Source organism: Bacillus rossius, chromosome 3 (assembly GCF_032445375.1).
Source record: "Bacillus rossius redtenbacheri isolate Brsri chromosome 3, Brsri_v3, whole genome shotgun sequence".
Classification (NCBI taxonomy): Eukaryota; Metazoa; Arthropoda; class Insecta; order Phasmatodea; family Bacillidae; genus Bacillus; species Bacillus rossius.
In genome coordinates, this window is record NC_086332.1 from 23,256,894 (window position 1) to 23,272,966 (window position 16,073).

At 35.1% G+C, this 16,073-nt stretch overlaps 1 protein-coding gene across 9 annotated transcripts in view; it reads right to left on the reverse strand.

Moving 5' to 3' along the window:
* Positions 1–16,073, reverse strand: part of LOC134530343 (protein FAM135A) — a 110,047-nt gene that overhangs the window by 38,341 nt on the left and 55,633 nt on the right. For all 9 annotated transcript variants that reach the window (XM_063365090.1, XM_063365087.1, XM_063365086.1 and 6 more), the window contains 3 exons: positions 9,873–10,028; positions 8,953–9,220; positions 5,821–5,967 (listed from right to left, as the gene is read on the reverse strand). In XM_063365090.1, the coding sequence (XP_063221160.1) occupies positions 5,821–5,967; positions 8,953–9,220; positions 9,873–10,028 (571 nt within the window). The remainder of the gene's footprint in view (positions 1–5,820; positions 5,968–8,952; positions 9,221–9,872; positions 10,029–16,073) is intronic.

A 16,073-nucleotide genomic window follows, 5' to 3' on the forward strand; every position in this document is an offset into this window, starting at 1 on the left:
CAACTGAACATTCCGTAACAAAACTGCAGCCATCGTTGGTGTTTATAAGAGCATCTTTTATATTCCTCCAGCCCCGCACAAGTCTGCCGGTAACCGTTAGTGCTAGGTTTTATAGAAGGAACTGACAAAGAGTAGCTTGCCGCCTCTTGTCTCTCCGTGGCAAAGGCATAAGTAAAAATTAAAATATAAGAGACGAAAGGGAAACAAGGGTATAAAAAATAGCAGTCTTCTTCTTTGTAATTTTGTTTGTTAGGTAGTGCGGGAACTAGGGTGGACATGAACACGAAGGGGGAGGGGAAGAGAAGTGGGCTGCCTCGCATTCTCCCTTAGTAAACAAAGAAGAATCAAGGGTCAACACAAGAACTATATTTCTTACGCAGACATAAGCTGAAACACAGAACACAAAGACTGCACTTGTATACATGGAACTCTAGTGAAGACAGATATATGATGCAATCCTTATTTGAAGGCTATCCTTAGTGAAAATTTTAGAATTTTTTTTTTTGCCCAAAATTAAAGGGGCGACCCATAAGCAGGGAGACCCTTCTGCGGGTAAATACAGTATTTTACACTTACTCAATACAAGGATTTTTCATCCATGACAAAATAACCCCACCAAGGACAAAACTCTAATGTTCAACCCTCAAAAACCCCTTGAACCTAGAGTAAAATTCCACCACTATAAATTTTCCTGAATAATAAATACATATTTCCCACTCCTTAAATTTCATCATATGGCCACTTGTTCATTCATCTCACTCATAACCTTTACAATCCACCACCATTTCCCATGTAACAAGTAAGAAACACATCTACACATCTCTACTCACAAAACTACAAAATAATTCACATTTTTTGCTACAGTTCAATGTTTTTGTGTCTTAGATGTAACAAGCGATAACTGTGGCTGATAACAAAATGGCTAATATACACAACTGCTGTTGGTGTGATGAAATCTTGAAATCTTCAACCATCTTTTGACTTGTATTGTAACAGTCTGTATGTTTATCCACCGAACTGAAGCATGCCATAACATTGTTACTTCCCTTTCTACATCATGTGGTCGGATGGTTTAAAATGAAACTTTAAATGTAATTTTTTTTTAATGTAAAATTGTATGATGTAAAATAAATCCATTATGGAATCCAACCATATAAAATGGAAAGCCATGTCATTGGAAGAGAAACTGTTAGTTATTGGGAAAGCTAAAATTATAAGCCTGGTATATCACATGTGGCAATGGCAAAACAAATTGAAATTGCTGCATTTTTACTGAATACTGTTATGTTCCACCAAGACCAAATTAAAATAATTGCCAATGTCATCAAAATGCAAAAAATTAAACACAAGACTTAATTTAAAAAACTTAAAGTGCTTAACTACAATGGTATAAACTAGTGGTGCACCGATATGACTTTACCGATACCCGATTCAATTACAGATTATGATAGCAATTATCGGCAGATACCGCTTCAGTTACTGATTATAATGAACAAATTTTTTTAAGTGTAATAATGCACACAAATTGTTTTATTCCCATGTGAATTTAATAACAAGATTAGGTGAAATCGAGAATACAGTTAAAAAAACAGTATAAAAATATATAAAATACACTATTAGTAGGGATGGTGATTTTTAGTTTTTGCTAAATAGATGCTAAAATATGCTAAATTATATTTTTTCCGCTATAAAATACTAAATCTAGACTATTCCGAGATAAATGCGAAATCAAGGTAAAAACGTAGATTCGTCTTCACTCTACACAATTTATTTACCGATTGTATTTTGTTTCAGTTCAGTAACAAAAGAAACCATCATTTTATGGTGTATTCAGCACAAGTATCTTATTGTCACGTCATTCACAACTACTATTGTTCGTAAATATTGAATGTAGATTGGCCATCCGTGCCTCGCGATTGTAAACAAAGCAAAGAACAACTAGCTGGAAGATTGTCCGTCATCTTGCAGAGTAAAAGTTTTTAGGCCACCATATTGCGACATCTCTGCTTCGTTGCGCTAACAATTGTAAGTCCCATTTTCTGGCTGTGTTTCACGTGAAAGCCGCGTTCTTGTGTTGTCTTTGAATTTTGCGTGTTTACAAATACGTGCATACTCGTGAATGTGTTGTATACTGTTATTTCTCGTGGTAAAAATGGGACGAAACGTCATTTCCATTCGCAATCGCATAAATGAATACAAAAGTGAACAGTTATAGGAAAGTGATACAAATATTTTAATGCGCAATTTTAATTTATGTAATCGCCATCTGGAATGGAAAAAAAAAGATTTACTTGAAAAGCACATTAAATCTGAGGGACATCAGACTGCAAAAGAAAAAAGATTCACCGAGAAGTCGGATGAAGAAAAAAAGTCGGTAAAACGGCAAGCAACGGTTTCTTTTATAAAAATATACTTTTCTTCAGTAATGTAAAATGAGAGAATTGGCTAAGTTATGTTTTTTTAAATGCTACAAAATGCTTAATTTCAAATTCAAAATGCTAAATGTCTATGACTTATGACTAATAGTCTATTAGTCATTGCAAAATGTAACTTAAATTTATTTCTATTTATATATGTTATTGTAAACAACTTGAAATATAGTCTAATATTTGTAATTTATAATGGGTAAGTTTTTGTTGAGGGAAAACTAGCATTCATAAGTTTTCAGGCAACATCCTGTTCCTCTTATTCTGCAGACTGTTTCCGGCCAAAGAAAAGCGTCTTTCAAAGGAAACAGAACCAAGTGGTATTATCAAATACTTAAAGCCTCTTCTTTGAGATGTAGATGATTGACATCCTTTCCCCAAAAAAGAATAGGATCAGCTTGTAGGCCTATTGTTGGAGCCTTCATATAATCATTAAGCTTCTCCACAATGCTGCCTGAAAATAAATTATCATTAATTACTTTTTAATAATTTATCTATTCTCAAGCTGCTAAGTCTTAATGTTACAGTATGTGAATATAGAAAAGAAAATGACTCACCACTAGGCTGAGTGGTAGCAGCTGCAGAATCTGCTATCATCCTGTGGAACATTTGCAATGTTCCTTTTTGAGAATCGGAAGGGCCAGGAAGAGAGAGAACACAGCTAGTAGATGGATTTGTTTCAGAATTTACATCATCTGGTGTCTGTCCAATGTTCTTTACGAGCTTTTTCACTCTTCCAATGCTGCTGCTTTCCCTGAATGAATGATGTTTGTACCGTGGGTCGAGCAAGGTAGACATCAAATATGTCTCTGTCATCTCAAGGTCAGAAAAACGTGAAGCAAGTGCAAATTTTAAATCAGTGGACAGAGATTTAATGCACCCTTGTTGTTTCTTCTTTATGTCAATCAGGAATATGGTGAAGGCTGTTTATTAGAGCTATTGCATCTGCTGTTGAAAATTTTTCATCACTTACAGTTTTTGTGACATCTTCAAAATACCCTACAGTTCCACTACTTGTGCAGCCAGAAGCCAGTCCTCATCAGAGATCTTACAACTAAATTTACTACAACGAAAAAGTGCAACTGTTATTGAAAGACGCTGTTCTAGAAGTCTTTGCAAAATATGATATGTTGAGTCCCATCGTGTTGCAACATCTTGGATTAGAACATGTTGTGGTTCATTAAGCTTTTTTTGAGCATCCAGAAGAACTTTTCTTGCTCATGTTGAGTGGCTAAAGTGCCCAACAACTCTTCTTGCTACTGTCAGAAAAAATCACGAACAGGGCTTTGATTAAGCAGGTCCTCTCTCAAAGTAAGTTGAACACTGTGTGCAAGACTGTGATTATTTGCCATTTTCAAATGGTCTCTCACAGTATGTGCCATGTTTGGCGCATTGTCTGTAACTACTGCACACACTTGGTTTAAAATCCCCCAATCCTCAAAACATTGCTTCAAGTTTTTGGCAATATTAACTGCAGTGTGAGATCCCCATCGAAAGGAATAACCTCAAGGCAGAAATTAACCCTTGAATCCACACCATGGACAGTGATGCTATTGAAGTCATTTATTTGGGATGATTCATCAAATGTCCACATGTCTGTCGTAACAGCAATACGGCTAAGTGGAGAAAGAAGTATTCTTACTTTAGCCTTAACTTTCTCGTACATCTTCGGAATTGTAGTACTTGTGAAGTGTTTTCTGGAAGGGATGTTATACCTAGGAACTGTCTTGGCCATGAGACGTCTGAAACCATTATTACTGACTATCGCATAAGGTTGCATATCTTCACAAATCATTTCAGCTATTAACTGTGTCAGTTCTAATGCTCTTGGGTCATTCACATCATACAGTATTTTCTTTCCCATGATGTCTGTTATTTTTGTTTGAGCCAATTTCATTACTTTTCTTGGAACCCCATCTGTATTACAATCATCTGTAGTTATATTAGCACACTTCTCCACTAATTTATCAAGATGCATTCGCATGATGTGGTTCCATAGGTTAGTAGTAGTGTATCCCTGCTGATTTGTCAGTTCACTACCACCACCACGAGAAATTACCGTTTTACAATGTAAACATGTTGCTTTATTTTATTCACTTAAGTTTATAGAAAAATGTTTCCAGTTTCCACACTTCACTTTTTTCTCCCTACTCGCCATCACACTATAATATTATAAAAACGACACAAAACCAATTCTAGCAAATGTGATTTTATTTTTGTTAACTGAATATATAAAATTATAAATACTTTTTCACTTTTCACGTCACACAAATAACACAACAACGGATAATGTTGCCAAATACACCCATAACAAGTTGGTAAAACACAGTGATAAACTCTAGAAGGTATCGGGACTGCGATTTTGAACCGTTACTACAACTTGAAAAGATTGATTGTCATAGAATCCACTGCAACTGATTATGGTATTTCGATTGCGTACCATCTATTTTACGTCTCTGGCTGTAGATAATATACAAGGCCACTAAACAAGACAAAAAACCAAAGACGCAACGTAAACAAACGTGCAGGGAAAATTTTTTTTTGTTCGAGGCAATCAGATTTATTAAACTTTATGAAGTATCTGTAATCAAGATCTGACAGAGTTATATACACACACACACACACACACACACACACACATACATATTATATATATAACTGAATCTCATCCTAAAATGTCTAACAAAATATTACATGGTAAAAACCTACTTAATTACGCCGGGCTGAGTATAGATAACACTTTGCACAAATGCGGTATGTAGCGTATTATTAAAAATGTTTCACTTCATTCCAAATTATTTATATGAATTGCAAAAAATGGTATAATATCCGTTTTAGTTAATACTTAAGATTAAATTAAACGCGTAGATAATCGGCAAAGTAACCGTTAAGAAAATCGCCGATTACGATTAATCAGAAAGTACCCATAATCGCCAATTACGATTTATCTTTATCCGCATCGGTGCACCAATAGTATAAACAATTAACGTATTGTAGGAATTCTGTGAGTAGGTCAATTCTGAGGACAAATACTAAATAAATTTATCTTAAAATCTAATGGCACAGTTCCAATGGGGTTATAGATTTCGTTGACTTTTTGCTATTCCCTAATAAAAAATATTTTTTAACAAACCCTCTTGGAAAACTTTAACAGAAAAGTGGTTCACTTACAGAACAGAGTAATTAATGAGTGCTGAAAACTACCAATGCAATGAATGTTGCAAAACCAAGAATTCAGTATAATTTGGCTGTAATGTAAAGGGCCAGCAGTGCCTTAAGAATGAAGATAATATTCATGCATATTCTTTTATGCCTGTCTAAGATGGGTAAATATAATGAAATACATACATCACACATGCATAGCACATTTGCTTCAATGGTGTTGCAAACTTACCTAAGACAGAGGACTTGCGGTTGAACGATGTTACTTTTTGGGAGCGAGATTCAAGAATTGCTGCAATGCCACAACTACAATCCTCCTGCTGGGGAAGATTGGTCCGGGCTTCCACTGCAGCATTGGCAGTGGCACTTAGGAACGGATCTGCAACACACGTAAACCTTCAGGATGCAGGCTGATGAGCATAACTGGATTGGTTACGGATCCAAAGATAATCCTCAGGACTTGCTGTAGAGTAAATACATTAACTATACTAACGTCTACTTGCTGATAAGAGGTGCCATTTTTATTTACTTTTTGATATGAGTAAACGGGGCAATCTATCATAGATGGCATCGTAATCATGCCACCAAACACACAAATGTTCAGGAGATATGTATGAAGAATGCATATTCCTTGATATTTTAATTCAGAAACATTTAAATTTCCTTAAAAATTTTTTCAATAGAACTTAATGCATGGTAGATAGTAAGGTAGTTTGAAATAGAATAACCTAACCAAAATCAAAACTACTGGAGAAATAAATTACATGTACTATTCTGAAGAACCATTTCAGCATTTTCAAGAGAATGAGTTTCAGAAACTGCAAGACAACAGAATGCAAATATACCATAAATCATTTAATGTACACACCCCCTCAAAGTAACACTCTTTGTAAACAAAACTATAGTTAAATAAGCTTTTTTCACCAAAATGTATGATATTCAAAATAATTTACTTTTAATCAGGTATGTGTGCCTACTGACTACCATTTTAATCAAGACACTGTTCCCATTAAAAATTAATTTACAGTAAAAATAATGTCTATATACATTTAAATAAACATTGAATAACATTTTGAGATTAAACAACCTAAAATTAAATTTAAAAAAATCACATACCACATTGTTTAAGTTATACGGCTTGGGCATAACATTCCTAAATAGGCGCTAACAACATTTCTGAGTTACAATATAATAGGTAGGGCCACGATTATATGATGAATCGCGAAATTTTCCGCGAATTTATATGGAAAATGCGAAAAAAAACGATTTTTAAGAAAAATCGCTAAATAACACCGAAATTACACAATACAGGTCTCTTATATTTTAATGTGAAAAGCTTCATAGTCAAGACTTGCCCGGGTCCTGGTTGATAAGCTGGAAGAATTTCCTGCCTTGAATTTCTACGTGCTTCCTCTAATTAGCTTTAGGGCGCCGTCTGGTCAGCGTGTGTTAGTGAAGCGGGATAAGAGCGATGCTCAATGGTAGTTCTAGCGCGGTAAAATATCTAAGTGCAAGGCTCTGAAATGGCGCGCAGTCATCTCGTTCCCGTCAGATAACTGTGAAATTTGAGCGGTGACCGTAACATTATATGGCGGAAAAATAAAGATAAAGGTGTAATGCATTTCCCTCTGATACCTTCGAGAAATTTGTAACAGGTTTTTTACACCTAAAACTTCGAAAACATGCCTTTTAGCCATTTTATCTCCTCTAAATCCTCTTGATCCGATATCAAAAGAACCAGTTGGGCATTAAAAAATTCTTAAATGCTTTTCGTAAACAGACTCCAGTCGGATATCTAGTGTAGTTTGGAAATCACGTAGGTTTTTCGTGGCTGTGCGCGGCACACGACCGTAGTTGCCATGCGCCACGCGCCGAGAATGTTGTCCGGCAGGAAGGGAGAGTATAGTTAATTTGCGGTAAAAATTAATACTTTTACGTCCCTGCTAAATCTTTCCATTAAAGAAATTTTGAAGTTTCAGTGATTTTCCAGCAGAAATAATGTTGTGTAACTAACAAACAAATTGTATCAAAACAATTAACTGTAAATGGCTGTCGCTGGGACCCTTAAAAAAATTTTCATTTTACCAGAAATGGACTATACAAACCTGGATTTCGTGGCACGCAGTTTGGAGAAGGGGAGGAAGGATGTTGACAGTTTCACATGCCAAAGGAAGATAAGGGAGGAGGGGGAGAGAGACACGATGGTTTGTATGCCTGGGAGGGATGAACCTTGAAGTCTAGACATGGGAAGGAGAGGTAAGCCGTATGACGTCATGCATCCACCGCCTGTGCTGCCGCCAGCCTGTCTAGCCGGATTCCCGCGCTCCCACTTACGTTGCACAAGCTACTGCTGCCGTATTTTTAAGCAGAATGTCGATTATTTTTTTTTCTCTTCTTATACGAACATTCGTACAATTATTATAAACTTACACAAAATATATGCTGCGTGTTAAATAATGGCTTTTTATAAATTTTATTGTGAGTTTTACAATTTTTTACCCAATTATTTTTGTTTCAGATTTTTTTGACGGTTCCTGAGAATGTATGGTACTTTTTAAGAGAAAATGTTTAACCATAACATTAAAATGTTAATTACATGTGATTCTAAACAACACAATAGTCCCAACTGCTATTTTTTATGTCACAATCATGAAATATATTGTGTAAGTACCATGAATAGCTTAAAAAAGCCATATTTTTTAAAAGACGAAATAACGACGAAATGTGTGGTTTGAAATGACGAAATCAGGTTCAAAATAAAACCATATAATCTTGGCTCTAATAATAGGTAATGTTATTAATATACGCGATACGTTTCAGATCTAATAAGAACTAAAAAAAAGCATAAACTTAGTGTTTTATATTAGAAAGATTATTTAACATGTTAAATTAATTCCAGACTCTGCTGTTTACTAAATGCATGTGCCATGATTTGCCTTTGCCACTAGCACATTCTAGTAGGCATGAGATGAACTAGCCCTCAAAGTTTTTAGCTTTACTCTTCAGAGCTGCTGCTAACATGCAGGATGGCATAAAATAAATGGCTGAACACACTGCATCATCGGAGGTAAATACACAATGAAGAGAATAGCTATTAACTATTAAGGAATGAGCAAATACTGTTTCTTTATTTGTCTCATTATTAATTCAATGCATTATATTTAGTGCTAGCCAAGTGCCACTGCCAGTGTGCACGCACGGAAATAAAAATGCACGTAAAAGAAAGCAGCACTACTTCATATCTATGACCACGCTACTTCAAATCGTGCCGTAATTTATCGGCATAGTTAATTAAAAACCGCGCTAATCAAACATCATTACTTCAAAGGGCAGGTGTAGTGCACATGCATGCTGCTCCACATACCACTTCCCGCCTTCCTGCCGGCAACGCTGCGGCGACGGGCGAACTCCGCCATGTCCTGGTACTGGTCCTCGAATATGATCGGCAAGGTCGCGATGTCCCCGTCCAGCTCGGGACACTGCACCGGCAGGGGAGGGAGCAAGGACAGGTAACGAGACCGCCGCACCATCTCCGACACCGCCAGGTAATTCTGGTAGTTGGCGTCGTAGCAGCCCGCTGCTGACTGCCGTGGGTTGTCCAGGACGAAGAAAGCCTCAGCAAAGCGCCTCACCTGCATGACAGAATGCCAAGCAGCATAATTCACTCATACTGATGAAAGTGAAACCACAAAAGCTCTTATAAATATAACTTGTGTAGAAGTGTTTATTACGCTGTCGTTTGATGACTAAATTTAATATTATCAGAATTTTTCTGCATCTTTAGTATTAATGCAGAAAGATGACATTTGCAAAAAAGAATTTCTGTTAAGTTATTTATAAGCAAAAGGATATATATATATATATATTTTTTTTTTTAAGATTTCAAGAAATCAAATAAAAGCACAGATAAAATAAAATAACTGTGCTTTTTTGTTGTGAATTTTGTAAAAAAATTACACTGCTTTTAAGAAAAAAATAATCTCCCCTTTCTCAGGTCTCTATTAGGAATGGGAGTTTGAATGTACAAAATATATTAAGCTTTAAACCCTGATTTTTTTTTAACTGCTGAACAGTTGACATCTGAATAAACATTTCTGCAACAGTCCGCAAAAATAGTTACGAAATTGGTTGGAAGCCTTAAGCCCTTGTGGATGCCAATTTACTTAGGGATTGCTTCCCTTTAATATAACAGCCAACAGATAACTTCTGTGGACATCATGCCACCTGCTCTGTAAAGAAAGGTCGGTTCAGGTGATCGTAGCGACGTAATGACGTAACGCTCACCCTGAGGTGGTGGTGGTGGCGGGCCAGGTGCTGGTGCACGGGATCCTTACAGCTGAAGGCCTCCAGGAACTGCTGCCACAGCAAGATGTTCTCAGCACAGAGCTGCGCAATGTCGCTGTTCGCCAGCGCTACAAACTCTTCTTCCACTTCGATCAACTGCTGGGACATCAGTACAGAGCTCCGTAACTCCTCACCGTTTACAAATATGCTGCTCTAAAGTCACTACCAATGAACACTTCATTTGGAAATTTGCATCGCCAACTGGCAATAGTGCAGGATGTACAAAAATCTTTAAAACAAAAGTTGTTTACAATAATTACTTGTTTTAAAATGTCATACAGATAACAATTTTATTAAAAAAAAAAAAATAATAATAATAATAATAGAAAATCAAAATACGCACGGAAGATAATATTAAAAAAAAAAAACTTTATTTACACCCAATAACCTTGACACCAAAATAGAATAAAAACCAAATTCCTAATAGTATGTATTCTCCATGTAGTAAACCAATTTCATAAACTGAAACTACTAAGTATAAAAAAAATTTACTTTAAAAATTGTATAAATACAGGCAAATTAATAAAACATCCATCTATTTTAAAAATGTCTAATGCTTTGCATGATAGGAACGCAAAAAAAAGGAAAAGAAGCAGTCTCTACAACAAGATTAGCCAAAAATATTTTTTTGATGCCCTTTGTGCTTTATGCCAAATACGCATACAGAATAAACACCTTTAAATAAAATCACCAATCTACTCTACATGAACAGTCATGCAAGGACTTTTCCTAGTAATATTGCAAAGTCTACCAAATTTTAGATATTATCTATGTGGTAAATGCAGGAATTGTGGGTGACTCCTTCAGTATTTGCCAGTGATGTGTAATATCCAACATAGGTAACTACTAAATTGATGTTATTTTGCAAATACCCCTATAATACGAAACTCGAGCCTCAGACGCACAAAATTTGATGTATAATTCTTTAAAATAATGCAAAGCGTGATAATATTTACACAAATTATATTTTCAACTGCATTTCTGGATCCGAATGACATGTAGTTTCTGCACCTGCCACTAGAATTTGCTGCCAGAGCAACTACAACTATTGAAACATTTGATTAGCAGACCAAAATTATAAACTATATACATATAAATTCGCTAAAAATTAAAGCTGGAAAAAAAAAAGAAGAAAAAAAATCTTTGAATAATTTTCCAAACCCCTGCTTTGAACCTAATTTTTGACACAGAAATTTATTAAAATCTGCAGATCTGGTTAAAATTCATCAAACAGTTAACACTATAATGTTTCCCTTTGTCTTTGTTAACTTTGGTTTGCACCATCCGCCACAGATGGCAACACTGTGGTGTTACACATTTCTGCTCGTCGTTTACCCTGCATTCACTAAATTTCTCCCACCAAATACGTATGCCAAGAGCTAAGATAATTCTACTCATGCCCTGGAGAGTTTACATCCTAACCACTAGCTTCAGGTACAATGTACCAACTTACACCCTTTCAATTTTCTCTGGAAAAAAAATGATGGTACCATGGATTACAGCTTCTTCTGATTACAATGCAAAGAAATTTTCCTCATTCACCTGTTAAACTATCAAAAAAAAAAAAAAAAAGTTAAACACGTACAATAAAAAAGAAAATGTTTATGCTAACTTGACTACCTGCATATCGCTAGCACACAAATAACTATCCCAAAAGGTGTATGACTAATACTCACTACTGAATAGAATACTGGTACAATTGCAATAATGAAATAAACACTTAGCTAACAACGAACTACACAGAGCACGATGCAAAACAAAGCCAGGCAGAGCTATGTCAAAGTTACCCTCAGCCTGTCCCAACGGGTGTCAGTGTGGTTGTTGGAACGATGGTTGACGGTAGCCAACAGGTTCCTGTGGCATTCCTTTGGGATAGCAGGCAACACAAACCAGAATCCAGTCAAGCATCAACAGCACTGATCACACTAGTTTGCAAGAGTGCATGTTCCCATTTCCCACAGGAAGAACACAAGCAGCATATGTAGCAATGAAGGAGCACCACATCTAATAACTTGCACTAAAAACTGTCTTGACTGTAACAGCAAAACTCTATGCACATCACAAATGTGATATGCTAGACTCTGACCAACATAGATCTTTAATTTCAACTTCTCCCTACTAATCTAAACCCTAACGTAAAAAAAAAACACAAATAGACTCGTCAAAAACAAAAATATGGTTAAGTACAACGAAAAATTCAGTTCCATAACAAAACCATTTCTCGCCACCTAAATATTTAAGACAAAAACTAAATTCTATTAATACTTTATCAACCAATCTTACATACAACTATTTTATAGTTAAATGCATTTATATCACATTTTAAAGTGTCAACATTTGGAGATTTGACCCATGCTATGTTCCAAGAAGGCACAGATTCAAATCAGCTGACTAGTACACAATATGAATATGTATAATAAAATGTGGACATAATTTCCTGCTGCGATTAACAGTTCAAGATGCAAAAGCCGCCTTGCAGTTGAAGCTAACACCATGCAAGCACGCACGAAGAGTTGCTAGCAGGATGTGGTACCCAGCGGCCTGACAGCAACTGAATGATAGTTCAAAATTTGTCCTTGCGGCCAGTCTCGTTAGCAATGATTAAGCTGCTACATACTAGGCATGTGCGAATACCGGTTTTTCGATGCGAAGCGAATATGAAATCAAATGTGTAAATCATTCACAAAGTTAAATTAAATTGTGAATATTTTTCTCAGCAAGGCAGTATTACATTTATTTATATAAAATACATACTGGAATTTGGAAATAAATTACAATTTAACATTTGTAATGATTATAAAACTAATTGGGCCCTACATTTAAGACCATTCAATGGAAATAATAAAATAAACATATATAAAATTAATTTTGAGCAGTCATAAAAGCAGGCCTGTGTGTCACCTTTGGATTTTTTTAAGTAACACTCGTTCTTTACGCAAGAAATAATTATTTTCATACTATAAAAAATATGTGATAAGATTTTGCCCACATCAAAAAATATCTCGGCCTGTGTGAAGCTTTAACTAAGCAAATAAATACCAACTGTATTTAATATTAAATTTGACTTTACCAGGAAAATTGTGTTTCGTCTAAAATGAAGCTTCAGTTGTAATGCAAAGCTTCGCATCTGATGTGAAGCTTTGCATTAGTTGCAAAGCTTTAAAACAATAAAAGCTCATAAAAATATTTAGTTTTCTTGTTGGTTGTATGTTGTTTTTGTATATGTTTTGCTTGAATAAAGTTGGTCACTTAAAAAAATCAAAAGATGGCACTGCATCTGACTTCATGAATGCTCAATATTAATATTATGCAATTTATTTTATAACTTTTAGAGCCCAATTGGTTAATCATTTAATAAGTTCAAACATTAAAAATGTTAAACCATTATTTTTTACTTCAATCCTGTATTTAATATAATAAAAAAGGTAATATGGCTTTGCCAAAAACAATATTCGCGATTCAATATTCGACTTTGTGACTATTTTAAATATTCAATTTGATTTTTGCTTCGGATAAAAAAAACTAGTATTTACAAAGGCCAAAAAATAACATACTTAGAAATTTTCAAATATCTTATGAGGTACTAAAACATAAAATTTGTAATAAAATTTGTATTAACATTTGTAATCAACAAAAACCTACTCCTTTATTAAAATAAATACTAAAATATAAATACACTTTAGGTAGGCCTGTGCCAATATCAGTTTTTTTATTTGAATTGAATACGAATACCAAATTATTTGCAAATACGAATATTGAATTAGAATAGTAAGAATAAAAATTCCAATAAATTTTTTTTGTCTCATCATGTAACAACTTCTGCGAAATTAGACAAATAATAATTTAAAGAAAGGTTGGTTAGGTTAAAGTCAGCTACAATAATTATATGGAAAATGTTTGTTAAAATATTTAAATTATGAAATACCAATCTTTCATTTCAGTTCCTATTCACCATATTTTACGAACCTACATGCAGATTCAAAATATTTTCGCGAACAGCAAAATACAGTGAAATCCAATGCAATCCAATTCCCAAAAAACATTAATCATTTTTTAAAATGCTGCAATACCAAATTAGTGATTAAATGAACTCATATTTACAATTTTAAACCCAAGTAATTCAAGAGTTTTTGTTGACAATGCAGCCAGGTAAATTACATTAATTTGGGTTCAGTAATATCTTTGAATATATATACTGTATAGAAGTCGCGAGTGGATAGGATTTACTCTACGTTTTTCAAAAGCGTAAGATGAGCAGCTTGGGAACTTCACCGCTGCAGTGCGCTGCCGTAACGCCCTGTATCGTCTTAGTTGTTATTTACACGTTAGAGCGCAGCCCTGTCGCCCGCTGTCATTCCCCGCACCCCCCATCAATCATTCACTGCAGCTCAAGTTCGTTCAACAGGAGGGGGAAGGGGTGTTTGAAGAGTTCGGCACTTGTCCGCTAGGGACCACCACAAGTCGATGCCCTAGAGATGGTGGCGATTGCGGCGGTGAATTAACCAACTACCTCAAAACCGTATTAGAAGTTTTAACCTGGGCTAGCGACTTCTATACAGTATATATATTCAAAGGTAATATTATAAACACAATTTCTACTAATTTCATCTGGCATTATTTACTTTTTTAAAAATTATTCTACGAGTCACAACGTCTGTTTCATCATAGATAGATACAGCAAGGACACTGCTACTGTGTCACATGGTGTTAGATTGATTGTGACTGATTTATATGCCGTTGAAACTATGTTTACTTTTTTTTCTGGTCATTTTATGTAGTGTCCATGTTTTGTAGTTTTGTAGTCCATAGTGAACATATTTTTTTCGATATTGGTGTGACAAAATGAATATACATAATATTGTGTTTTCAATTTTTAAATGACAAATATGCTGTGTTTTTAATCATTTACATGATTTTTCCATTACTGTTTAGCAAGACAGAAGTGAAAGAGACTTTGTTTTCAGGTTGCATGTTTAAAACATTGATTATTGTTCATGTTTTTGATTATGAAGATTCATTAACCCCTTAACATATTAACCCAAGTATATTCATTTTTTTACATTTGGCACGTAATTATTAACCCGAATTTACTCGTCTGACTAACAAAAACGTGCGTCTGATTATATTATTTCGAGTTTTCTCGAATGAGTTACATGAGCTCTCGCTAGATGTCGCGGTAGGTATTTTCAGCCTTTGAAACAGACTTCCAGTAGTTTTATGTTACCCACTAGATGTCAGGGCAGATTCGATCCATCACGGTAGCCTACTTACACGCGTTCGCCGTTTGTGTTTGAACAATTGTACATTAGATGTCTCTAATAGTACTATTATGAATTTATGATGTTCCCGCCAATGTTTATATATTTTAGCTGAGGTGTCGACATTACTGTAATGTGAATAATAGAATGTGTTCAAAATGAGTGTTTCCGACAGTGAAGGAAGCGACGTGAGTGATCTTGATGAATCGGAATCTGATAGTAGCGACAATTATAATGACATTTCAAGCTCAGAAGAATCAGGTAGTGAAGAGATATCTGGCAGAATGTGGTGTGAGGTAAACTGTAGTTTGCCAACTATCTCTCCTCCAAGATACCCATTTACAGGTAAACCAGGCGTCAATGTAAATGTAAATGTTGATGATAATTTTCTTCGTTATTTTCTCTTATTTTTTGATAATGATTTGGCTGAACTCATAGCTACAGAAACGAACCGTTTTGCATCACAGTACATTCAAACACATCCTCAAACAAAATGGAAACCAACAAACAAAGAGGAAATCTATGTTTTTCTTGCACTAGTTGTGGCTCAAAGCATAGTCAAAAAACCTACATATCAAATGTACTGGGCTAAGAACTCAATATTTGACACACCATTTTTTAGGAAAACCATGCCATTTCGCAGATTTGTTCAGCTGAAACAGTTTCTTCATTTTGTGGATAATGAGTCATATGATGCAGCCACCCATCCAAACCCTAAACTGAACAAAATATGGCCTATATATATTATTTGCAAAATAAATTTTCTGAACTTTACACTCCAGAAAAAGATGTCACAGTAGATGAAAGCCTTGTGTTATATAAAGGGCGTCTAGGTTGGAAACAGTACTTACCTCTCAAAAGGGCACGGTTCGGAATAAAGTCA